Source organism: Hetaerina americana, unplaced genomic scaffold (assembly GCF_022747635.1).
Source record: "Hetaerina americana unplaced genomic scaffold, ioHetAmer1.1.p SCAF_6, whole genome shotgun sequence".
Taxonomy (NCBI): Eukaryota; Metazoa; Arthropoda; class Insecta; order Odonata; family Calopterygidae; genus Hetaerina; species Hetaerina americana.
The window spans coordinates 92,487,207-92,514,929 of NW_027287205.1; the positions used below are offsets into that span (position 1 = coordinate 92,487,207).

The 27,723-nt window shown below is 44.3% G+C and overlaps 2 protein-coding genes across 4 annotated transcripts in view; both read right to left on the minus strand.

Annotated features, from left to right (window-relative positions):
• Window positions 1-27,723, minus strand: part of LOC139694942 (uncharacterized) — a 164,808-nt gene that overhangs the window by 62,574 nt on the left and 74,511 nt on the right. The gene's annotated exons all lie outside the window — the stretch shown is intronic.
• LOC139695488 (uncharacterized) lies at window positions 8,263-9,303 on the minus strand. Its single transcript, XM_071594274.1, has one exon. The coding sequence runs from the start codon at window positions 9,301-9,303 to the stop codon at window positions 8,263-8,265; it is 1,041 nt and encodes a 346-aa protein (XP_071450375.1).

The window sequence follows — 27,723 nt, forward strand, 5'->3', positions numbered from 1 at the left end:
TAAAACGTTATGATTCATATGAAGAATAAGTGAGTATTGTAATGAGAGGGTCAAGGAGCTTTGTTATTTCACGTTAGTTATGCCCCACCTAGAGTACGCTGCGAGTGTATGGGATCCCCTATGAAGTAGGCTTAGTTTCGGAACTAGATCGAATGCAACGAAGAGCAGCTAGGTTTGCGCAAAGCTGTTCGATGAACAAGGTAGCAGTGACACGAGCCTATTGGACGAATTAGGATGGGAGCCACTAGTTCACCATAGGCTTAAATTAAGGTTAGATTTACGGCGTACATTTGAAGCAGGTCACTCATCTGAGGATGTTAATTAGACATATTACAGGTCCCGACTTACCATGGGAGATTAGATCGCCAACGTGAAATCAGGGAGATTTTTTACGGAACGAAGAGATTATAAATGTCGTTTTTTCCTCGAACCTTTAGAAAACATAATAGATAATGCAGAAATCGCGTTGGAGATAATAAGAATTGTTTGTGTATATATTTTGTCGATATCCTACCTGTTCTTTTTCTCTATTTAATATACTTGTAACTCACTTTCTTTCGCGTGATTACCATATTTCGAGTGAGCAAAGTAACATTTGTGTAGAGGTGACATGATTGGGATTCTTCAAGCATGACTGGTGACCCAACGCCCCCCGCCACACGCCCTAACGGCGGGTGTTACGAGGTGTGTAGATATTTGATTGCCCCGTCCCAGGTTCTGTTCATTCTTTTCTTCTTAATCACGGAAGTACACGCCAGGTGAAACATTTTTCCCGGAGAAAAGTGACAAAGAGACAAAGCCTTTCTAAGAATGACATGCTCATTACGTCGGAACTGCCCGAGGTATCACCATAAAGTGTTCAATATTACTATGTAATGTACACTGTAACAGGTATTAAGGCGAGGCAGAGGGGAGAAGAATGGAGAATTCGTCATGTTGGGGTGAAAGGGGTGGATGCGAGCGGATTACGAGGAGTAGACGAATCGTTCACGTGTATTGCAACGTTCGTCCGGGGTATTTAATTTCGCTAATGGTGATTGTAAATATAACCCGGAATATTGTTTTACAAGTATTGTTTGCATGTATTGGCATGTCCATCTACAGTATTTGTATGCATTGAATGTTTGTATGTTCTATATTTTGTGTTAAAGTTATTAATTAAACTAGGCGACTAATGTATCGTGTTGCTATATGTTAGTCCTAAGATATTATAGGTATTAATTTTATTTTTACTAACGTAAATTTGCGTGTAATTTATCTGTAATTTGAACTTTAAAATTTAACAATAATTTGTAAATGTGTGACGATGGGTTAGGTGGTAGAAGAGATTCCACACTATCAATCTCGACCCAAAAATAACGACGACTATCAATCTATCGTGTCCATCTATCCCCAGCCCAAAGCATGCCTAGACTACCCCCATAAACAATGATAATGCGATGCACATGCCAAAGAAAGGGGCCGAGGCGGTCGGAGGCCCCCGATCGCGGCGCGCACTCCGTAGCAGCGGAGAGCCCCGTTCCTCAACTGCCTCGGAGGGATCCTTGGAAGAGGTAGAGCCACGCACGGTGATTTGAATTTGAAACATTGGAGGGGAAAGAGGGTTGAAGAAGGGTTGCTTCCTCCTCTCGTTACATCATTATAGTCATCAACAACTAGGCCACACCTATTATTAATACCGCTATCCATCCGCTTACTCGGGAGCAGTTATGTCGAAGAAAGCAATCTTATGCACGACGGATAATTTTCGCATAACCCAAGAAACCAGTTGTCGCCAAGTGCACCGGGGGGGGGGGGGTTGGTGCGATGCGCCCGAGGGGTTTTGTATGAGTAGTGGGGGAGTGTGGGGGGAGGGCAACACGTGGATTCGACTCGCTTCCTTAATTCAGATGCATTTTTAAAGCAACTCCGAGAGAGAGGAGAGGGAGGGAGCGTAACCTTTCTCGGCATGCACCAGCGCATCCAATTAATACCCCTCATGGCCACCGAACAGGGCGCCACCGCTCCCCCCTCCGCTTTCAAAACTCCGTTATGTCCAGGTCGAGGGGGGCCGACGACTGGCTCCGTTCCATCGCTTGGCTGCGACCCCCCCCCCCATCGAGGTGCATTCGCACACAATCAAGCGAGGGCCCCTCGGAGGCCTCGCCCCACCACTTCTTCGAGTGAGAAAGGGTCCCGTTTCTCCAGAGGTCCCTTCCGGAACACGCCTTTGTTCTCCCCGTGAGATATCTCCCCACCCCCCAGTCGAGGCAGGCTTTCATCCAGCGGCAGGATGAAGGCGTTCGCGGGAGGCTGAATTGCTCGCGTGAACGATTCATTGGCACCAAACGATCGATTCAACTTCATCAAAAGTTTTAAACAAACGCAAGAGGATCCGGCTGCGAATGAAACGCAAATTTAACCCAAGACGCCATGCCCGCAAGATAGAGATATTGTTCCGAATGTGTTCGAATATTTACGCGATTGGATGAAGGGAAGAAGTTGAATGCAGTGTTTCAAAACCCTTAACGTTTTTTTATGATACTCGTAATTATTTATAATTGGAGGCATCCGAAACTCCTTATTAAACACCTTTACCATTAGCAGCGACTGTTTAAAAGCATTCAAAGTACTCCTCAAGATGATGCTCCCAATGACAGGTGCGAAACGTCGAGAATTTGAAAATGATAGCAGCTTATGCCGGAAGTGTCGAGCGTAATACATTTTATTTTGCGTGTTGTTACTCATGAATCGAGTTTACTTTCCAAAGCCTTTTTTAGTCTCCACCTTTGTTTCCTTGGGGAGGAGAGTGTTTAATGTTGCATTTCATGTGGTGGTGGAATTTCGCCTTCTTGCTTGTTGTGTCCTGGCTTGCGCGTTGTTGGATGGCATTCCAGCTGTATCGTGGGGTGCAATTGTTTGTTGGTTTATGGTACATGTGTTTGCATGAGTGTTGGATGAAGGGATTTTAGCATGAGTGTTTACTCCGCTGTGGGTGTAGTTTTGCATGCTGTTGATTTTGCATGTGGTAATGTTCCTTTTTGCAAGTGGTGACCTAACACCCCCCGCCACACGCCCTTGCGGCGGCTTGCGGAATATTATGTAGATGTAGATGAATAATATGCTGCGCATGCGTAGCTGTCAAACATTGACAATACTGCTCTAGCTCATTGTTGCACATGATCATAAAACTTCCTCGGCGTTCTCCGGCGGTCTTTCAAATTTATATCCTTAATAATAGAAATTATCCCGGTTGGCATGAAATGAAGATGGGATTCCCCAAAAGGCACTCGCGGTAAATAAAGGGTACTTTCTAAAAGGCACGTCCTAAACTGACGCACTTCTTAAAATTACTCAGGAAGTTTATTATCATTAAGTTAATGCTTTTAGGACTTCGGCACGTGCGTATTAAACGGTACTTTCGGACGTTATCTTACTTACAAGGACTTAATGAATTGTTTAAGCACAATTGGGGCGACCGCGCGAAAAGAAGAGCCACGTCATAATGTAGTATGTGACGTGGATGATGGTTGATGAGACACTCCTCAAGCAAACTCGGGGAAGACGACTTCATTGAAAAATACGACGGGTTGCGGGGCCGCGGAGGAGTCCAGTGGGTTGCCTCAATACGAGGATGGGCTGATCAGATTACCAGCGGCGAATATAGGACTCCGGGAGTAATTGGCTTCACAGCCCTTTGCGGCTTGCGGCACACGCACTTCAGGGGAAAACGAGAGGGAGGCACTTTGGCCGCCGACCCGATGGATTCCCAGAAACGACCTCTACCTTCTCCCACAACTGCATGCTTACTGAGGCGGAGAGGGTGCGGAGAAGGATGGAGAAATGGACGGAAGTGAAACGAAAGAAGTGCCTGGCATCGTGAGAAAGGCAGAGATGCAGAGAGAAGCTTGCAGAAGGGATAATGGGCGGAGGCCAGGAAAAGTGGTGAGAGGGGAGATTGCGTACATTGAGAGAGGCGGTGTAACTTCGTCCAGACTATCGCATGGCGGAAGAAGTGGAGAATTTAATGAGTGTTAAGCGATGCAGAGGGAGGCAGGAAGTGCCTGGAGGCGAACAATGGTTTGATACAGAGCAGGGTGTCTGCGTGTTGCCTTACTTGTTGGCTTGGGAGTGTTCAGTCTCCAAAGACCCGCCTTGACCGCTAGAACACTGCCAATCATTCAGGCAAGCCCCTGACGTCCTAACGCCCCCCGATAGGGGGGCGTTAGGACGTCAGGGGCTTGCCTGGTGCCGGATAGGGTGTAGGTGAATGTAGACAAAGCCTATTGTATTTTTGTGAATTGTCTGTCCGGATTGTACAGAAGACTAACCGGTATTAAGTGTCTGAATTTCATGTACGTCTGCCCTCTTTTAATATATTCTCTTGTCCTCTTTCTGTAGGCATAGGAATAGCTGCTAACCACTCGTAATATGAGTAGGCAGGTTGCATAATTGGTGTTCGTTCGCCCCCTTTCCACGCGGTTTTTGGTGGGTGCTTGACTTGAGTGCTTGGTGCCCTCTTTCTCGAATCCCACCAATCGGCTCAGGGCGATGTCGCTGCTGTCGTTACAACTGCGAGGTCGCGGGGGCGGGAGGGCATCGCGGGAAAACCCATCGGAGGGAGGGAATGTTTATTGAAAGTTTCCGACCCTCCCGCATGCTCCGTGGTGCACGTGCACCAATCCGACCCTCCACCTGTGCGGCCTACGATCCAGAACGATGAGGAGGATGTGCATCCACGCCGTACGCACGCACGTCAAGGCGAGCATTTCCTCCTTAAAAACGTGTAGGTGAAACAAATCAACGTCAAATTAACTTAAATACACTGGGTACCTTCCGAAAATAATGTAATTGAATTGCCCGCGTCGCTCCTATTGGTCGGAGTGGGTTCGAACCATTTGGGTTCGGAGCAAGAGGGGGGATGACGCTAAGCTTTGCCTCGTAACCGGTCTCAGTGCTCTCCAAGCTGTGGAAGCGGAAGGACGTCAGTTATTGTAGACCTCTGCGCGCCGACCGCGTCCCGAAAAAAATGGAATCGACGATCGAGCAACGTTACGCGATTACTAAGACTTGTGCTAAACTGACAAAATCTCTCGAGAAGACTAAAAAAATGATTCCTGAGGCTTGCGGGGACCCCCCCCCCTCACCCCAAACAACTCCCCCACTTAATGCTACCCTCATTCATTCAATCCATCCAGCGTGCTCATTCATTCATTCCATTATTCTTCTCCTCCTCCCTGTCTCGCTTAGTACCTTTACTTTTCTTCCACACACGAACATAACGCTGTCTTACAAGCGTTCCATCGTCACTCAACGTAATCTCATGCGTCCGCTGCCTCCGTCGAATTTCGCCCCCAAAAGCCTTCTCTTCAATCTCACCCCATTTCACCGCGATGCTCTTTCTACGGTGGATGTTTCCCAATCTGCTCATTCTATTTGCTCCACTCTTCTCCATAACCGCGTCTCAAAAGCCTCCCATTCCAATGCTCAACCTCCCGCCTCCTCGACCACGCTGCATGTCCCAAGATTACGATCCACCCCCCTCCTTGCACAACACTCCGTGTCATGGTTTCCGCCGTTATTTTCTCTACAGCCTTAATTCAGGTCCCTCTCATCAATTTCCTCCTTTATGCAATAATCCAACACTAAAGACCCCTTTACAATGATAATCTTAAGCATGGACCAATACTGCGCCGGCGACAAACGATTGGAATCATGGATGCGTGTGTAGGTGAGCGCAGCAAAATGAGGCGCAAACGCACGGGAAGAAGGTTGACGCGCACCGCACTTGCCACACCACAGATGTGCGCCCGAGGAGGGGGGCCGGCGGGTGGAAGGGAGAAATCGACAGGGCCTCGACGGCCTTCGTGTTGCCGTTGCGTCTTCTCCATTCCGGAATCCTTCCCAGTGCCGCGGCCAAACCTTAAGACTGTGCGGTTATGCAACCCACGCCCAGGGGCGCCGATTTTTGAATTTGATAAAGAGGTCGATACTTTGAGAAGGGGTACCGGGGGAGGGATTCCTTCCGCACCCGGGGGATGACGGGTTGGGTCCCGGTTGCTTCCCGTTTGTCGGACAGGGTTGGAGGGGGACGAGGGAATGAAGAAGACCAGAGATACGAGGAAAAGAAATGAAAGTGGATTGAGAATTCTCCAAGACAGTAAAAAAGTTGACAGTGGCATACGATGAGTCAGCTCTGAGTAAAGTCTGCCCTGTGTTTGTGTATGTGTGTGTATTTGTGTGTGTTTCCCCCCCCCCCCCGTAGAGTTGGAGAATGGTTAACGCACCATCATAAGCTATCGGGACTCGCGGTGTGTGGGGCTCTCCCTGGGTGGACACTTTTTTCACCAGTTGCCCATCCCTCGGCCTACCCACTAAACTCCAACTCTTTTTTGTGCCTGCCCCCCGGAAATCGCCGTTAGGCATTACTTCGGTAGGGCAGTCATGCCTCTTACCCACTTCTGGTGTTGATTCAGTCCCCTAATGACGCTGCTGCGATTCTCCCTTCTTCAATTTGCCTGATGCGGCTCAGCTCCTCTACTACGGTTGTCGCCAAAGTAACCGCAGTATTCCAGTCTGCCTCTGATCTAAGCAGACATGACCCCGAACCTTCCAGGGTCAATGCACCTTGCCATGTACTATGAAACGCGTCTCTAGCCTCGGTAATTCTTGGACATCGAAACAAGATGTGCTCCACATCCTCGTCCTCACCAAGGTAGACCGGGCACTCCGCGCTACTATACACCCCGATGCGATGTAGAAAGCTGCATAAGTTTCCGTGGCCGCTAAGTACCTGGGTGAGCTGGAACGTTACATTGTCATGTCCTCTGCCAATCCATGCTAAGATGTCCGGGACAATTCTATGAGTCCGTCAACCCTCCTTGGCTGCATCCCACCTCTGCTGCCACTCCTCCATCATTTCCGATGGCCATCGATTGTAACTACTCCAATGAGCTTCCTCAGATCTCGCATTTTGCCGCCATCTTTGGTAGTTCCTGGCGCGTTCCTTTGCCAGGAGATCTATCAGAGGAAGTCCCCCAATCACGGAAAGGGTGATGCCAGATACCAACTGATAGGCTCGTGTAACCCTGAGGGCCACTGTCCTATAAGCTTGACGGCAGGTTTCTCCATAACTTCTATTCTTGATCAGTGCACCGGACCATACTGGTGCCCCATACAAAATCACAGAAGTAACCACAGTAGCGAGTAGTCGCTGCTTAGGTTCTCTTGGCCCTACAATGTTGGGCATAATTCCTGCCAACGCTCCAGCCACCTTCAATGCCTTTGAGCCCACCTTTTGGAGGTGTTCCTTGAAAGATGCCTACCATCAAGGGTCACCCCCAGAGATCTTATCGCATCCGCTGTTCGTATTGCCTTTCCTTCTACTATGAAGGTGGCATCTGTCCTTGGTGTGTGCTTTAAGTATTGCTTCCATTTTTTCTGCTGCGAGACTCAAACCATGGTCTTTCAGCCAATCAGATACCTGTTCAATGGATCGATCCGACAGGTATTGAATCTTCTCCACGCTTTTAATGCTCACGACCAGTGCTGCACCATCAGCAAAGGCCATGATTGACACCTCCTCTTGGAACTACAGTCTGAGCAAGCCATTGTATATGATGATCCAGAGCAGGGATCCCAGAACAGAACCCTGTGGCACTCCTCCTGTGATGTTGTATGAGTGAGCTCTGTCGCCAGTGTCGTAGACTAATGTCCGGACATAAAGATAGCTTGAGATTATCTTTCGCAGGTGGAGCTGCACTTTAAGGCGCTCCAATGCCTTCATTATATCTTTCCATCTAGCTGAGTTAAAGGCATTATGAATGTCCAATGAAATTTTAGCACACATTCGTCTTGCGCTTCTACTTTCCTTAATGGCATCCTTGGCCAGATTTACAATGCGGCCTATAGCGTCAATGGTTGATCGACCTCTCCTGAGACCAAACTGATTATTGGAGAAGCCCCCAGCTTCTGCAACAGCCACCTCCAGTCTTACGGAAATTATTCACTTGAAAAGCTTACCAGCTATGTCAAGCATGCATAGCAGTCGGTAAGCGGACGGCTGTCCAGGTTGTTTATCTCCCTTCGGGAGAAGTACCAACTTCTGCCTCCTCCACATTATCGGAAAGTATCCTTCCCTCAGACACTCGTTAAGTTTTGCCCTGAATGGTTCTGGAGTTTTAAGAGCAGCTACCTTTATAGCCAGACCCGGCACACCTTCAAGTCCTGGGCATTTGCCCACCCCTATTCTGAAAGCCGCTGCTCAGTTCAGCTTCACCGACCTCAGGTACCTCTTCTGTATCCTGGAACCTTCTCAAGCCTGTTCCAGCTGCCCTCTCCTACTGCTTTGGAAATGTGTCCAACAACCTGATTGAGGAAGTCTAGACTAGACGGACTTTTTACACTCCTGGGCTTCACCTTACTCATATCCATTTTGTATGGTCTGTCCCATGGATCGTGCTCAACGTCTTCACAGAACTCGTACCAAATCTTTCTTATGGCAGTTTTTATGGCTCGTTTTAGTTCTCTACGATGTGTCTCATTGATAGCATGAAACTCCTGGAATCGCAGTCTGTTCTTCGCTCGTTGCTGTTTCCTCCTGGACCGCAGACACGCCCGTCGTAGGGGGGCAATATCCTCATTACACCAGTAAACTGGAGGGTGACCGTGAGCGTTAGTTTTTATAGCCATTGAGGCATCACAGGCTGTCGTCAGTACCTGACTCAGATGTCGGGATCTCTCTTCTGCAGTTCCACGGATCTTAGTTTCCCGCAGCATATAAAGGAATACCTCCTCTTCAAAAGTGTTCATAGCCCACTTCTTCTCCCACCTCGGCTTCATCTCAACTTTCCCACTGCCATTTTGCAGCCTGTACACAAGAGCTTGGTGGTTGCTTCCCGTGTAACGATCGCTAACTCTCCAGCCATAATCTTTCCCCATCAATTTAGGATCGATGAAGATCAGGTCGACTATAGATGACTTGCCAGCCTTGATAAACGTAGGGGCTGCTCCCGTATTGGCGAGCTCCAATTCTAGCGTCGCAACCGCTTCGAGCACTGCCCGGTCCCTGGCGTTTGTTTTCGCGCATCTCCACTCCGTCGCCCATGCATTGAAATCTCCGGCAATGAGCACTGGTAGTCTGGATGACTGCCCACTGGTAACAAAAACCTCCAGAGATCTCACAAACTCTTCCATGGTATCACTTGGCGGGAGGTGGCAGCTATAGATACGTATACCAGCTACCTCCACCCAAGTGAAGCCCCGCAATTGAACTGCCAATCGACTAGATATGTGAAGATTGCCACACACCCAGACCTCCGCCATGCCCTTGGGGTCCCTTGAAGACCTCACTGATGATGGCTACCCAATACACTCCCCTTCCCAAACCAAACTGCCCAAAATGCCCTAATCTTATGACCACTTCCTTCCCCGGAATATACAAAATGAAACATTAAATCCGTGACCTCTTCCCAATCTTTAATAACACTCAGTCCACATCACATTTATTTCTTTATTGTCCCTCTGTTTTGTTTAAACGCCCGTCGAACTTGCGACACATCTTCAAGTCAACAAAACCGGAGGCACCCCCGTCTCTCCCCCGCCCATATCCGCACCATGCAACCGCCCGCGGGGCAAATGCTGTAATCTTTTAAGACCCTCCCCCTCACTCACTACCAACTCCCAACTGGTCGCCTCCTGTACCTCAAAAAATATTATATATCGCCAGTCCTGTAACTTCTGCCCTGCCTTCTACGTGGACGAATGCACGACCACACTTTCCCTCCGCATTAAGACTCCCGATATTCCCCCAAATATCCCGCCTTCCTAAATCATCCCATCCCTACTCACACTGCTTCCCTCAATCAATGTTATGACGACTGTTTCTCCGTTTCGGCGTTTGAATCCCTTCCCAAATCTGCGAGTATAATAGAGGTGAGATCCCGCGAGATGGCGCATATTTGGGTGGCCCAGTCATTTAAACCGCGCGGCCTAACCCAAGCCCACGGAATGCATCATATGGCTGCCTAATATCCCCTCCTCCCCCCTGGTTCATTTCCTATTGGTCCCTCATCTCTCCTTTCCTCACCTCTCCCCCGCATATGTCCTTTCCGCTCTTCCCCGAGAACACCGTCCTGATGACGACCGCTGAGCCGTCGAAACTTCAAAACAACATTGTGTGAGTGTCCTTTCTTGATATTTATATGGTTTAAAAATCTACATCCGTGTTTATATATATATATATGAACACCACATGTGTATAAGGATATATATATATATATATATATATATATATATATATATATATATATATATATATATATATATATATATATATATATATATATAGAATAATATACAGCGGTGGAGACGAGAGCCTACGAGGGTTTGCCATAGTATTTAATGAAGAGGTAGGAAGAAGCGTAGTCAACATAGAGAAGGTAACGGATAGAATACTACTAGTGGAGATAAAAGCAGAACCGACGAACTTAGTTATTATCCAGGTATACATGCCACCGAGCAACCGTAAGGAAGAAGAGGTCGATAGGATATACGATCAGTTAGAGGACATGATTGCGTGTGTTCCTGCAGGGAAACATTTGATAGTGATGGGGGATTGGAATGCGACGGTAGGCGAAGGAAGAGATGGTGATGAGGTGGGCGACTACGGTTTAGGCACGAGGGATGACCGCGGGGAGAAAGCAGTTGAGTTCTGCAGGAGAAAGGGGTTAGTCATCACCAACACTTGGTTTAGACACCACAAAAGACGCAGGTATACATGGAAAATGCCAGGTGACTCAGGAAGATATCAGCTAGATTATATCCTTGTTAGACACAGGTTTAGGAACAGTGTGATAAATTCCCACAGCTCCCCGGGAGCGGATGCGGACTCAGACCACAATTTAGTTGTTATGAAATGTGGCGTACGTTTCAAAAAGATAAGGCAGGGGCGGCGAGTCAGAAAATGGAATGTGGAAGCATTAAATGGGTTGAAAAGGAAGGAATACAAACAGGCGGTAGAGATATTCATGGAGGATGGCAAAGGGCTTAGTACTATCGAAGAAAAATGGGAAATGACCAAGAAAGGGTTATCGAAAGCCCCAAAAGACACTATTGGAACCGTTAACGCTAAAAGGACTAGGAAACCATGCATCCCGGATGAGATGATTACAAAGATGGATGAGCGGAGAAAATGGAAGAATGTAAATACAGAATTAGGCAAAATGAAGTACAAAGAATCAAACAATAAATTGAGGCGGGCAACAAATAAAGCAAAAGAAGCTTGGTGGAAGACGCAGTGCGAGGATATGGAAAGTCTGCAGAGGAAGGTTGAAATCGGTGCGCTATACAGCAAAGTTAAATCGTTATCGGGAAGTAAGAAAGGAAGAGCTATGCTAACAGTTAGAGATAAGGCGGGTATGGTAATAGTTGACGCAGGAAAGATCCAAGAGAGATGGAAGGAGTATATAGAAGAACTGTATAGTAAAGAACTCAAACCAACAAAGTTAGACATTGAAAAAGAAAATGACGTAGAGGAAGACAGCTTAGGTCCAGGCATACTAGACAATGAGATAGAAAGGGCATTAAGGGAGATGAAACTAAATAAGGCCGTTGGGGTAGATAACATTCCCGTTGAACTTTTAAAATGCTTAGGAAAATGTGGGAGGAAGAGGCTATATGGGCTGATCCGTGGTATTTATGAGGAGGGAACTTCCAATGAATTTCCAATTCACTCAGCAATGCTTTCAACCACCGACTGACAAACTAAAGCATTGCCTTTAGCAAACCTAACTCATTTCACGAATTCTCGCCCACCTTCATTCATACCTCCAGTTCTTCCCATGCCTCTTTGATCATTTCCTCTGCAGACAGACTGAACAGCAACGGTGATAATGGGCAACCCTGCCTTACACTCCTTCCTAACACTGCCCATCCTGACTCCCCGTTTCCCACCCGCACCTGAGCAGTCTGAGACATGTACAGGTTGCGGATTAGCCTCCTTTCCCTCCAATCTGTTCCTATTTTCTGCAGAATACTCATTAGTTTTTCCCAATTCACTCTATCAAACGCTTTTTCGAAATCTACGAAACAGGCAAATACCTCCTGGTTGTGTTCTATATTCCTCTCGATTAATAATCTCATTACTGCAATGGCATCACGCGTACCTCTCCCCTTCCTAAACCCAAACTGATCATCCCCTATGTGATCATTTGCCCTACTCTATCCTTTTTTTATAACCCTGAGAACAACTTTAGCTGCGTGGGATATCAAACTTATTGTCCTGTAGTCCTCACATGATGTAGCCTTTACCTTTATCGGAATAGGAACTAAAACTGATCTTACAAATTCTTCACAAAACATATTATATTTCCGAATATAAAACACACAACACTCAGCAGTAACCCGACGATTGCATTCCTCTAATCACTCACTAACCAAAACATCGAAGCTATTCTTTCAGTAAAATCGCGCGCAGAAGCACTCTTCATTGAACGCCCCCTGCGTCGGAACCTAGCGTCTCAAGCGGTCGGGCCCTTAGACCATTAAAACAACCAAAAACCCCTATCATCAGAGGATGGTAAAGGGCTTATAACTATCGAAGAAAAATGGGAAATGATCAAAAAAGGGTTGTCTAAAGCCGCAAAAGACACTATTGGAACCGTTAACGCTAAAAGGACTAGGAAACCATGGATCACGGATGAGATGATTACAAAGATGGATGAGCGGCGAAAATGGAAGAATATAAATACAGAATTAGGCAAAATGAAGTACAAAGAATTGAACAATAAATTGAGGCGGGCAACAAATAAGGCAAAAGACGCATGGTGGAAGACGCAGTGCGAGGATATGGAAAGTCTGCAGAGGAAGGGTGAAATCGGTGCGCTGTACAGCAAAGTTAAATCGTTATCGGGAAGTAAGAAAGGAAGAGCTATGCTAACAGTTAGAGATAAGGCGGGTAAGGTAATAGTTGACGCAGGAAAGATCCAAGAGAAATGGAAGGAGTATATAAAAGAACTGTATAGTAAAGAACTCAAACCAACAAAGTTAGACATTGAAAAAGAAAATGACGTAGAGGAAGACAGCTTGGGTCCAGGCATACTAGACAATGAGATAGAAAGGGCATTAAGGGAGATGAAACTAAATAAGGCCGTTGGGGTAGATAACATTCCCGTGGATCTTTTAAAATGCTTAGGAAAATGTGGGAGGAAGAGGCTATATGGGCTGATCCGTAGCATTTATGAGGAGGGAATCTGGCCGGAAGACTTTGTGAGAGCAGTTTTAGTTCCGATCCCGAAAAAGGTAAAGGCTACATTATTTGAGGACTACAGGACGATAAGTTTGATATCCCACGCAGCTAAAGTTGTTCTCAGGATCATAAACAAACGGATAGAGAGTAGGGCAAATGATTACTTAGGGGATTATCAGTTTGGGTTTAGGAAGGGGAGAGGTACGCGTGATGCCATTGCAGTAATGAGATTATTAATCGAGAGGAATATAGAACACAACCAGGAGGTATTTGCATGCTTCGTAGATTTCGAAAAACCGTTTCATGGAGTCGTTTGGGAAAAACTAATTAGTATATTGCAGAAAATAGGAATAGATTGGAGGGAAAGGAGGCTAATCCGCAACCTGTACATGTCTCAGACTACTCAGGTGCGGGTGGGAAACGGGGAGTCAGGATGGGCAGTGTTAGGAAGGAGTGTAAGGCAGGGTTGCCCATTATCACCGTTGCTGTTCAGTCTGTCTGCAGAGGAAATGATCAAAGAGGCATGGGAAGAACTCGAGGTAGGAATGAAAGTGGGCGGGGGATTCGTAAAATCAGTTAGGTTTGCTGATGACCAAGCTTTAGTTTGTCAGTCAGCCAAGGGTCTGCAAGCATTGCTTAGTGAATTGGAAATTCAGTGCGACAGGTATGGGATGAGAATCAATATTAATAAAACAAAGGTTATGCGATTTTGTAGAAAGGAAAAGGCCAAGCTTAACATTAAAATAGGAGGGCAAAAACTAGAGCAGGTAGAGCAGTTTACGTATCTCGGTAGTGTTTTGGACCAACACGGTCAAAGTAGTAGGGACGTAAGGAGAAGAATTGCGCTAGGCAAAGAGGCTTTCACAAGGAGGAGGGAGTTGATGACGGGGACTTTGAGTAAGGATGTTAAGAAAAGACTCGTAAAAACTTTGATATGGAGCGTAGCTATGTACAGCGCGGAAACGTGGTCATTGAATAAGGAGGATAGACGTAGACTGGAGGCTTTTGAAATGTGGGTGTAGAGAAGAATGGAGAAGGTGAAATGGACAGAGAAGAAAACAAATGAGGAAGTACTCGGTATGGTGGGCGAAGAGAGGGGTTTGTTGGGAGCAATCCTATGGAGGCAGGAAAAGTGGATGAAGGGGGTGTTGACCGGCAGTGGGATGTGGAAGACTGTGATAGAGGGTAGAATGTTGGGCAAAAGAGGAAAGGGAAGGAACAGGATAGGGATGTTGGACGGGATGAAGGGAGGAAGAAAGTACTCAGAGATGAAGAGGGACCTGATATAGAGTAGGATGATGGATTTTGTGTTCTGTTAGGAGTAATAAAATATTTGTTTGGTAGTTGTGTCCATCGAAAAACCTACCTTAACCGGTAGATTACCTTTAAAAAAAATTATATATATATATATATATATATATATATATATATATATATATATATATAGTCAAAATATTAGGCCTGAATTTTCACATAAAAAAGTTGGGATGGGAATAGCTTGGGACCCAGTATACTTGATAGAAAGGGTATTGAAGGAATTGAATTCAAAAGTATAAAAGATAAAATTCCAGCAGAAACCGTGAAAGAAAGAGCTTCTATCGGCTAATTCATAGCATTTACTAGAAGGGAGGAATTTGGCTGGAAAATTTCATTAGATCGGTGTTAGTTCCTATCAAAAGAAAAAGAAAAGGTTAGTTCATGTGAGGACTACAGAACTATAAGTTTGAGTTCGCACGCAACTAAAGAGGTTCTCAGGATCAAAACAAGGATAGAGAGCAGGGCGAGTGAATGCTTATGGGATGATCAGTTTAAATTTACGGATGATCACGCATAAGTTATCCAGTTTGCCATGGAGATGAAATCATTGCTGAACGCATTTGAAAATCAGTGTGACAGGTACGTGATGAGTATCAATGTGAACAAATAACAGGAGGGCTAAGTTGTACGTTGACATTGCCTTGGGTTACGCAAAGAATCTTTCTCAAAGGGGGACGTGGTCACGTGGTTATGTACGACGCGGAAATGTGGTCACTGAATCAGGAGGATAGACGTATATTGGAGGCTTTTGGAATGTGGGTGTGAAGAGGAACGGAGATGGTGAAATGGACGGAAAGGAAATCCAACGAGGACGTGCTAGTTAGGTGTGGCTGTCGAGGAGATATTGTTGGGAGAAATCATAAGTAGACAGGGCAATTGGATGAAGAGGGTTTTGATTGTGAAGGGAATGCTAGAAACTGTAGAATAGAAGAGGTTAATTTTCAGTGTAGGGTGTCATATTGTGTATCTTCGACCGTGCCTAAGAAACGTAAGGGAATCTGAAGTTTGCGTCGAATGTTTAGTAAGGCTCGCCCCAATCACTAGACCGCCAGATAATGAAAAATCGCCACATCGCCATGGTCTTGTCTGCCACCGAGGCCACCGCCCGTCACAGGGGGGTATGCGGCGGCGAGGGCCATTTCGGCGCGCGGCCTGTCCTTTGAACCTGCGTCCAAACTGGCTGGGCATCGGGGCGTGCATTCTTTTAGTTGGGTGAATGGAAATGCAAGTAAGGCGCCTTGCGATAAGGCAGCTCGAGTTTGGACATCTTACACACTTGAACTGCCCCCTATGTAAATTAGTACACGGCATTGAAAGATGATGTGCGAATGTAAATATTTTGATACATGAGTTAGTTTGTGATTTTTACCTAACAGTTCTTCTTTTTCTTTTTTTTTTATTTAATTACTTTTTTGGACATTTCCCTGAAGTGAAACGGTGACTCACTTTGTCAAAGTTCGGCGAACGACCTATGATTACTCAGTTGCACTATGCATACAGCTATATTTTAACTAAGGGCATTACTAAATGCATAAATTATTCAATCATAAATTCGTTGAACCAATATATAACTGTGGTCATAGATGGCGGGAAGTGTTCCCATAAACAGCATCCAACTTTGCTTTTATCTCCTCGCATTTCTTTCCATCCAAAAACAAAAAGCGAATTACCGAACGTTACTGCTCTTTTTCCATCTTAGCGAAAATCACGAAACTTATCTTACACCCGAATGGCTGCCAAACCCAAACTAACCTTTAAATCAGTCTGAAATTTGTTTCAACGTCGTTTGATAGATGGAAGCACACGATGATAACATAAACTTCCCTCAGGAACGCCCTTTGTCGTCAACCACGGGTAATTGAACCGCCCTCGTACATTCACGATTATTCTTCTGCTAGTTGCCACGCTTCCAGCAATTTGTTAATTATGAGGTCGCAATGCGGCGTAATTACAATACACTCCTCGTATCCTGAATCCAGGGTCCAAACAGGTGCCTAACTCCGCAGCCCCTTGCCACCCAAGGAGTCCGGACAGACACCCTGCAAGATGGCGCCCTCCCTAAATCCGGGCGATTTATGCGCCCAAAATGACGAGTCTCGACGCTGCTTACGAACTCAGCGTGTTTGCCTTAACCCGAGATCGCGCCTCTTACCATTCCTTTATATCTCTCCTCGTCTCATTCCCCTCTCCCCATGGAGGGAAAGAGAGGGGACTTTCTCACGCGCGCCGTTTTCTTTGTTCCTTCGGTGGGAGAGAGTGTTGCAATCCCCGCGGCTTACTTTTTTCCCGCCCCCGCGTCCTTTCGCGGTGCTGCCATCTTGGGTCTCCCATCGACGCCGAGGTGATACCTTCGCGCGGACTCGTTAGGCAGCATTAGGCCGCATGCTTTCAGGTGGGTTCCTGAATGTAAGCAAGGCACCTTATGAAAAGGCAGATTGAGTTTGGACACCTTACGCTGCAGTGTTTCCATCTACATATGTGCGTAGCTGAGAATAAGGAATGAACAGATGATGTCCGGATATAAATATTTTGATATTTGCGATAGCGATTAGCGATGGGTGGATGAGGAATGACTCGGCAGTGAGGGAACGTGGATTGGATCGGTGGCATATGTGCAGAGAGAAGGTAATTGCTCGGTTGCTTTGGCGGTCGATTGAGATGGAGAGGAGTGTGGATCGGCAGGAGAGAGTGAATGATGGTTTGAGGTCGGCTGAGAGTGCCACACGCGGTTGGATGGACGTGGTCCCGAGACGATGAGCCTGGAGCTAGTGTGGAGAGGGACAAGCCGAACAGTCCATGCATCGGAGCGAAAGGACGGCTGCATAGGAGAAGGGTAGTTTCGGAAGGTACGAATTAGTGAAAGGAAGTTCGGATCCAGAAATGGGACATTTATGGCCAATGCCAGAGCCGAAAAGAAACGGCGTTGAGGATAGAGGATACATTATTTTAAATCTATTTACGTTTTTATACGTCAACAGCTATTTGACCTTTGAAGGCGTTCGTCTCATAAAAGAGGCAGGAATCGAGCGTATGCCTCGTCCCCTGGCCTCGGCGCTAATCCGCTCCGCTGAGTCGCTTCCGTTCGCTCTTTCAATGCCGCCATCAATTCCTCTCTCCCTCTCTCATCTACTTGAATGGGACGGGATGGAGTCCTTAGCAGCCTCTTTTTATCCCACTTGTAAGCGCGCTTCAAGATACTCACTTTTTTGCCCTCTAAGAAGGAAACTTACTTCCTGAAATGTCTAAGCCAATTTCCTGACAAGTATACTTCGTCGTTTATTCAATCAAAAGCATAGTTATTAAGCGATATTTTTAGACTTTCTAAACTTGTTAAACTTCAAATAAAGTTACTCTCTGCATACATTTATTTTCCTAAATTTTCGTATTCTGCAAATTAATTAAATAACATTTTAAGGATTTCTATAAATTTATTTTAACAGATGCTAAACACTGAACCGTAAATAAATATTAATGTGATAAGAAACATCATTTCACTCAGTACCTCAGAAATTTACACTAGTATATTTCTCTTACAACCCTTCGTAGCAAGGGAGCATCTGCATGATAAACTTTGAAATTTGTATGGCATACAATTACAAGAATATATTGTAGAAGAACTTTGCAGTAAGAGATACCTGACGTTCCACGGATCAGTGTGCAAGGATTTTTAGGCACGGAAGGTCTAGGCAGTTAGTTTCGACCCCAAGGGACGGGCGTCCTGCACCAATGTCTCGCGTCCGTCCAAATGCGACGAAGAAGCCATCATCGCTCGCGGAAATTATTTCCTGTAACTCGCCGAATTTCGCCCCTGGACATAATCTTTGAGAAATTAAACGGGACGAAAGTCGAGGGCGGAAGTGACTCGTAAGAAACTAAGTACAGCTTACTCTGACGGAATTTAAGGAGGTTATGCCCCAAAACGGAATTATCCCCCAGGCATGTGGGAATTTCACCGAAGCATCCCTTCGAAGAGATTTTATTATTACTATTCCACAGTGGAAGTTTCGGTGACTTCTTCCTGTTTTCCACAAAATAGTTTCCCCGAAATCCGTTCTAACGCGTGCGTTAAACGTTGGCTATCACAGGTAGTCCTGATCTCTTCGGAAAAAAACATTATTTAAATTATGAATCGATACCACAGCTTAAAAACTCCAAAAATGCGTTTATGTTCTTAAGTGTAAACCAATATAGAAGCTTTCTCAATTTCTCTTGCGATATATTATTGTTTTGGATCCCAAAAGACTCGAATTTCTCACGGTGAAAGGGAAAATGGCGACTCTACTCAAATGGGAATTGCATTCGTTGATGCGTTTCAAAATTAAAAGTCAAAGCGATCAGTCTAATGTTAGCCACCAAAGAGCCATTATCATTCATTAAAGCCAATGGCACATACATATATAACGAATAATTCCTGGCCAATATAATTCAGTAACTGATATTTAACACATTTTGTACACATCTGGTTTTCTTCCCTAAAAACCTCTCACAGCAGCGGTGAGTTTCGTTTCACGACGCGATCGCATTCCATAAATTTGCTTCCCAATGTATAATCCACATCGTCGATAAAAAGGATCGTTCTTATCGAAATATTGCTTTCAATTTTAGGGTTTAAAACTTAATTTCTGTTTGATACACATTTTTTGGCGCGTGTAGACCGCGGAAGGCTCGTTTGGAGCTGAATTGACGGTTTAAATCAGAGATTGCTGGGATTTTGCCGGGAAATCGGAGCGGACTTCGTTGATCTGAGGCCTGTCCTCTCATCGTGTCGGGTACCCCTTAATCGCTCCGGGGTCCATTATACTGCCGCGGCATCGCAGTTGGTAGCGCGTAGGTTACACGAACACGTTTCGAGGGTTTAGCATAGCTGGTAGGCAAGAGCGTAGGTCATATATTGGGATAAATAAAGTAGAATCCAGCGCTTTTTGTCAATTCGGTTCAGGTAATGCCTCTCAAATCCCCAAAAAAATTGAACAAACAAACACTTGCGTTAAAACAACATATAACCCACGTAAATTTAATAAAATTGGTGCCTCTACATACATAACAGATAGCAATACAAGTGAATGTAATTCTTTTGTCTCTTTTCACCACGAATCGTCTCAAAACAGTTTTGTTAGCGTACATAAAACCGAAAAACAAGAAGTTATTAGCCATATTAAAATTATAACATTAAAATGCCGAAGCATTAGAAACAAAATATCGGATATTGAACATATTTTTGTCAGTACAAACGCAGACATGGTAGTTGGAACGGAAAGTCGGCTCACGGGAGATAGAAAAAACAATGAGGTTTTTCCAAACAGTTTCACAATTTACAGAAGGGACAGACCAAATAGATTGGGTGGGGGAGTATTCATTGCAGTAAAGTCAGATCTTAGTAGCCAACGATATGAATGCGACGTAGATGACATAGAAAGCGTTTGGTGCAACATTAAGGACTACAACGGCAGAAGCCTATTCGTGTGTTCATTTTATCGACCACCAGATTCTAACACAGATGTCCTACACAAGCTCGACGAATTAATATCCACTATCAGCAGCAGACAAAGCAACAGTATTACTATAATCGCTGGTGACACAAATCTACCGTCAATTGACTGGGACACGTACTGCGAAGGAAAATCTGCCGAAAACCGAGATTCATGTCAAGAACTCCTTCATATATTCACAAAACACTCTTTAGAACAAATTGCTAAATCACCAACACGGGGCCAAAGCATACCAGATATCTTTGCGACTTCTTTGCCCGAAATCATTTCTGACATTGAAAGAATAGACGGAATCAGTGACCATAAGGCTATTCTTATAGATTCAAGAAGTTCTCTCGGGTTTCCCATCGGGTCAGGTTGTAGTGCACCGACGTTTCGAAGGCTGACTCTGCCATCGTCTTCAGGGTGACTTCACCCTGAAGACGATGGCAGAGTCAGCCTTCGAAACGTCGGTGCACTACAACCTGACCCGGTGGGAAACCCGAGAGAACTTCTTGAATACCATACGCCGGGAAAACATGAAATCCTTCATTATTCTTATAGAGTTAAAAACTGAGTTCGTCAAAATGAACAAAGAAAAGCGTAAAATATGCCTATACAACACCGGAAATTTTAACGGACTACGAGAATATTTGAAAAAAAGAATTACCCTAATACACTGCAAAAACACTGACAACCAATACAGAGAACACTTGCAAATATTTCTTAAATATTTTACGCGAAGGAATGAAGACGTACATCCCGTCCAAACTCAAATGCGACAGTAAGGAACCTAGAATGTAAAACGGGGAAGTCAGATCGGCATTAAGAAGGCAAATAAAGCTACAGTCAAATTTAAAAAAGAGTTTAAAAAGTGACGATTTAGTTTATGACAATACATCCAAACAGCAACTAAATGAATGTCGTAGTAAGACGAAAAGTATTATGCGCACAGCAGTACACTCTTTTAAGTCTATAATGCTAACCGAATATCTCGAGGAAAATCCAGTCATTCTGGTCCTATGTTAGGGAAATACAGGGTAAACGTCCAACTGTTCATTCTCTGAAGACGGAAAATGAAGAAATCATAACAGATAGCGTGAAAAGGGCAAATATTTTAAACAAGTGTTTTCCAGAGCGTCTAAAATTAGGATAACAACGTACCAAATGAGTTTCCTCACCCACCCGGGGAACACATGAGTGACATAACTCTGACCAAGAAAGGAATAGAGCATCAGCTCCGTAGTATCAAAGCAAACAAAGCACCAGGTCTGGAAGATATGCCTGCTATATTGTCGAAGGAATCAGCTGAAGATTTAACCCCGTTTTTAGAAAGTGTTTATCTAAACTGATACAAGAAGGCTCAGTGTTTCGCAACCGGACGATAGATCCCATATATAAAGGCGGTGATAGGGATAAACCAACCAATTACCGGTCCATTTCTTTAGCATCAATATCTTGTAAATATTAGAGCACATTATTGTCAGTAGCATTATGAGATTTCTCGATAGTAGGAAGATACTAAACCACAACCAGCACGGAATAAGGAAGAACACATCATGCGAAACCCAATTTGGTCTCTTCATTCCCGATATACTCAGACCGGGAAAAAGCAACACAGAAGTCGATGCAGTATTCCTGGATTTCAAAAACGCCTTCGACAAAGTCCCACACAATAAACTGCTACATCAACTTAAATACTATGGAATCAATGAGAAAATAATTAATTGGATTAGAGACTTATTGTCAAACCGCAAACAAATAGTAGTCATAGATGGGTTGTACTCAACGGATAGATATGTAACTTCGGGCGTCCCCCAGGGAAGTGTGTTAGGGCCTCTTCTGTTCTTAATATGCATTAATGACTTAAGCACACACGTTGGTAGCATTCTGAGGTTATTTGCTGACGACACGGTGGTGTACAGGGAAATAAGGTGCCAATGAGATCGCGAGCTACTCTCTAGAGACTTAAACAATATCTCAGAATGGTGCAATAAATGGCGATAAACACTTAATACAGATAAATGCGCAGTTTTGAAATTTAGGAACAAAGGAAGCGAGGAACAGGATATAAACTACGAAATAGAGGGTTCAGTACTGACTACGGCCAATCAAGTTAAATATTTGGGGGTTGTTGTAACACCACGCCTTTCATGGGGAGCACATATCAGGACAATATGCGGATCAGCTTTAAAGAAACTCGGCTTCATAAAACGGGTGGTGGGGAAATGTAATGAGAAAGTTAAAGAGAGGTGTTATTTTGCTCTAGTTAGACCTCATTTGGAATATGCCGCAAGTATTTGGGATCCTTGGGTGAAAATTTGGCAAAAAGAATTAGATAAAGTCCAGAGAAAATCCGCTAGATTCGTTAAAAATGGTTATGATAAGAACACAAGTGTGACATGTCTCTTAGGGGATTTAGGCTGGGAACCACTTGAAGTGCGGAGAGACCAAGCGAGGCTTAGACTTTTAGAAAGATTCAGAACAATCGAGTTTAACTATGACACTGAAGGAATTATAATGGCCCCACACTACTTGGGTAGATCAGATCACAAAGATAAAACAAGGGAGACTGATTCCAGTACAGATAGATACAAATACTCATTCTGACCCCGAACAATCAGAAATCATAATAGCAAGAAACCGAAGTCACTTTATAAATATTAAAAACGTTGAATTTACAAGTCGGAACAAAATTAAACACTATTAGAGATGTTAGGTATACTTTCAGGTGCATGTGTATGTTAGTAGGTAGTTTGAGTGTTTGCATATATGTGGGGTGTAAATGTTCTTGCATGAATGTATGCCATGTTTTTTTGTGGATATATGATTTTGTGGTTTTTGCATGCGGTTTTTTTCTTTTCTAAATTACGGGTGGTGTCCTAACACCCCCCGCCACACGCCCTTGTGGCGGCTTGCGGGGTATTAAGTAGATGTAGATGTATACCAGGTGGAGGAGTCCCTCAGGTGACGAAGGCGATCGAGGCGGCGGTCAAAGGCACGAAGTGCTCTAGGCTGCAGGTCGTGGCCCATGTGGGCACTAACGACGTCACGAACCGTGGATCCGAGGAGGTCCTCCGTTCCCTTAGGGAACTGAGCTCCGAGGTGAAGCGCGTCCAGGGCGTCGAGGGGTTCGGCTGGGACTAACGGTCTGCAGCATCGTTCCGAGGGAGGATCGCGGGTCTCTGGTTTGAAGCCGAGTGGAAGGCATAAACCAGAGACTATCGAGATTCTGCTCGGACATAGGAGCCTCCTTCGTCGACCTGAGGCCAAACCTCCGATCTTGCAGGACTACCCTTAACCGATCTGGGGTCCATTACACGGCGGAAGCGGCGAGTAAGGTAGCGGATAGGATACTCGACCACTGTAGGCCTTTTTTAGGATAGAGGGCAGGTCACTTAGTGGGTCGGTAACATCTGGGGATAGGGCATATAATATTATTAATAAAAATATAAAAGCCACCGACAACACTGGCATTGATTTAGAAAGACATGTGACACGCACTTCCCCACAAAGGCGTCCTAAATTACAGTCAGTCAGAAATTAGGACGTTAATCAAAATGAAAATAATTTAAGTATACTTTTTATAAATTGCAGAAGCCTCAAGAACAAATCAGCGGATCTAGAACACATAATCCAAACTCATTCCGCTGATATAGTATTAGGCACAGAGAGTTGGCTGTGCAATGACAAAAGCGACCAAGAAATTTTCCCAATAGATTTCAAAGTTTACCGACACGATAGAGAAACAAGACCCGTAGGAGGGGTTATCGTGGCAATTAAAAGTCATTTTGAAAGCACCCAAGTTTCATTTGAAAATAATAACATAGGAAGTGTTTGGTGCCCCTTAATACGGACCAATCAACTCAACATAAATTTAGGCTCTTTCTACAGACCTTCAGACTAAGATTTGAAAACACTTCATACCCTCAATGATCAAATTTACAATTTTACACGTAAATATAATAAAAGCATCAACATGATTGGTGGCGACTTTAACCTCCCAGGTATCGATTGGGACACCAATATCGTTAAATCTGGGACCCGCGATCGCGAATCCTGCAATTCCTTGTTCAAATTGGTTAAAAGAAACTCCCTCCATCAAGCATTACTCATGCCCACCCGTGGAAAGAACATATTGGACCTATTTCTCACAAACACGCCTGAAAGTATTATTAGTGTATCAACTGACGAGGGCTTGAGTGACCACAAAGCAGTTAATATCCACTTGGACATAGAAATAAAAAAGATCATTAAACCAAAAAGAAAAATTTATAATTACCATAAAACAGACTTTGAAACTTTTGCCAAACAAACTCTTCACTACCCGAGTTCAAAACCCGCTTAAGTCATGCCAACGTCGAAGAAACTTGGACAGAATTTGTCAATACTAGGCAAAAAGGTATCATAGATTTCATCACTATAAAATACGTTAAAGCAAATCGCGACCCCAGGTGGTACAATAAAGATGTTAGAAAAGCCCTTCGAAAGCAGAGAACGCTACACTCTAGGGTAAAGAGGGCAGGCGTGAACACATCATCCCCTGAGAATAAACAATTATGGGACACATATAGATCCTCTAAAATTGAAACCAAATCACAAATACGTAGCGCCTTACTGGACTGGACGCAAAGTACTTTGCGAGCACTTGGACACTGACCCCAAAGGTTTCTGGTCATATGTTAGGGAAGTAAATGGGAGTAAACAAACCGTGGCTTGCTTAAGGGATTGTAGCAATATAATTCATACAGATAGCGAGGGTAAAGCTAACATTCTAAATTCATTCTTCCAAAGCGTTTTCTCGAATGATGTTGCCACCGCATATCTCCAAGAAACAATACATTCTCAATCCATGGAAAAAATAACAGCGGACCAACAAGGAATTCTTAAATTGCTTAATGAGATTAAACCCAACAAATCCCCGGGTCCCGAAAATATACCAGCTAGGGTGATAAAACATTTAGCTCCAAACATTTCCGCATACCTTGAACTTATATTTAACAAATCCCTCACAGAGTGCAAAGTACCTAAGGTTTGGAAAACTTCGCAAATAACGCCTATTTTTAAAAGTGGCGACAGGGAGGACCCCAGTAAATACACACCTATTTCTCTCACTTCTATCTGTTGCAAAATCTTAGAGCACATAATTTTCAGCTCACTAATGAGACACCTTGATAGTATTAACTTTTTAAGTGACAATCAACACGGATTCAGGAAAACCCGCTCCTGCGAAACCCAATTAGGATTATTTACACATGATTTACTTTTATCTGGTGAGAGAGTTAGGCAAGTGGATGCCATCTTCTTAGATTTTCAAAAGGCATTTGATAAGGTCCCACATGGTAAACTCATTCATAAATTAAAGGTCGCGGGTATAAACAAGGGCGCCATAAGCTGGGTTAAAGATTTTCTTTCTGAGCGGGAACAAAGGGTAGTCCTTGATGGCGCTAGTTCCGACAGCGTTCGAGTCACGTCGGGGGTACCTCAGGGAAGTGTGATCGGGCCGTTGCTTTTCTTGATTTTTGTTAACGATTTGAACCGCAAAGTGAAAAGTAAAATTAGGATGTTCGCGGATGACACGGTGATCTATCGGGAGATATCTGGGGATGAGGATCGTTTTATTCTAGAGCAGGATTTAGATTGCATTACTAAATGGTGTTCTAACTGGGGATTGACTCTAAATTATAATAAATGTTCAGTGGTAAATTTCTTTAAAAGATCAACGGGATTTGCTTACAAATTAGCTGGAGGTGACCTAGCAGTAGTTGATACGGTAAAATACCTAGGTGTCACATTCACAAAAGACTTAACTTGGGGGACTCACATACGTAAAGTCTGTGGCCAAGCATATAAAAAATTGGGATTCATTAGACGCATTGTCGGCAAAAGTGACTCGAAGGTCAAGGAACGTTGTTATCACGCTCTTGTAAGGCCTCATTTAAAATACGCATGTGGCGTGTGGGATCCGAGTGAAAAATGCCTCATTCGGGAAATAGAGAAGGTTCAACGCCGGACAGCCCGTTTTGTAAAAAATTCTTACGATTAAACGCAAAACGTCACCGAAATGCTTATAGAGTTGGGATGGGAATAATTAGAAGAGAGACGATTCAATGCAAGATTGAAATTATTAGATAAATTCAGATCCGTATGTTTCAGCGCCGAGGTCTCGCAAATTATTCGTACTCCTACATACATTGGTCGCTTGGATCATGCATATAAAATTCGGGAAATAGATGCCCGAACTAGCCGACTCAAGGACTCCTTCTTCCCACGGACAATACGGGATAGCAACTGCAGGGTTATAGATAGCAAAAATTCCACTTGCCACCCTCAGCGTCTAAAAAATAATTAGTTCTACTTATGCATGCAATACAATGCATGCTCTTTCACTGACCTTGTGTGTTTTGTTATCATAACCCATTCTTTCCAAATGACCTCGTTAGTGTTCTGTTCATCTGTTTTTAAGTTTCCCTTTCAATCCCTCGTCCCTCTCCGCGGGGGGAAATTCCTGCTACCTGCAACGTTGGGTCGCATTCCCTGCCTTTTACAGACTCTTTGGGGGTAGAGTGTTTTGTGGTGCATGTTCATGTGGTAGTGGTGTTTCACATTCTTGCTTGTTGTGTCCTGGCTTGCATGTTGTAGGATGACTTTCGTGCTGCATCCTGGGGTGCAGTGTTTTGTTGGTTTGCGGTATATGTATTTGCGTGAGTGTTGGGTGAAGGGATTTTTGCATGAGTGTGTGCGCTGCTGTGGGTGTAATATAATGTTCCATGTTGTCGTTATGCATGTGGTATTGTTCCTTTTTACGGTTGGTGACCTAACACCCCCCGCCACACGCTCTAGCGGCGGCTTGCGGGTTATTATGTAAATGTAGATGAATTGCTGCCACACCCCCCGTATTCACCCGATGTAGCTCCCTGTGACTTTTTCTTATTCCCTAACATGAAAAAATGGCTCGCGGGAAAAAATGTAGCTCAAACGAGGAAGTTATCGCCGAGACAGAGGCGTATTTTGGAGAGTTCAACAAATCCTATTTTTGGAGGGGTTAAAAAAATGGCCGGAACTTTGGGATGGGTGTATCTTTCTAAAAGGGGACGATGTTGAAAAATGTAAAGAGAATATTAAAAAAAAATGGTTTCTTCATTTCTAACACGGGTACTTATTGAACCGCCCTCGTGCGTATTTGCCATTAAACATGCCTCAAGTGTAATTTTTGCCATATTTTGCCAAAAACAAACGACTTCGGTAACTTTTCCTTGTCGCAAAAATTTTGAGTACTATTTTTCAGTTGGATTTTCAAATCTTTTTGTGGCTTCAATGGTTACCGTGTCACTGCATAACAACTTGCTGTCCACTGGTACTGACTATCAACGAATGAATGCCAACTTCGTTTTTTGCGATAATAACACGACAAATCCGACAATATCAACTGGACATTCTTGTTGCAGGTACTACGCAGGCATGGAGTCCCTTGATTTTCTACAGGTGTCGGTTAGTTTCATAAGCATAAAATGCTTAGTTAATTATAACACTACCAAAAATGATTCTTTAATTTCATTCCTAGAAAAATGCTGTTTTAAATCGCACTGACAATTTGCTTCTATTCATAGCTGTGCTGCCATTTATAAGGTTCGAATCAAAAATCGACCCTTGGATTTGTCCTCACCTCCACGATATCCAGGATTCACATTGGGAAAATCTTCAGTGTTCGTT

Bases quoted from the DNA above. Each gene is read 5' to 3' on its own strand.
- LOC139695488 (XM_071594274.1), bottom strand. From the start codon at position 9,303: ATGGCGGAGGTCTGGGTGTGTGGCAATCTTCACATATCTAGTCGATTG.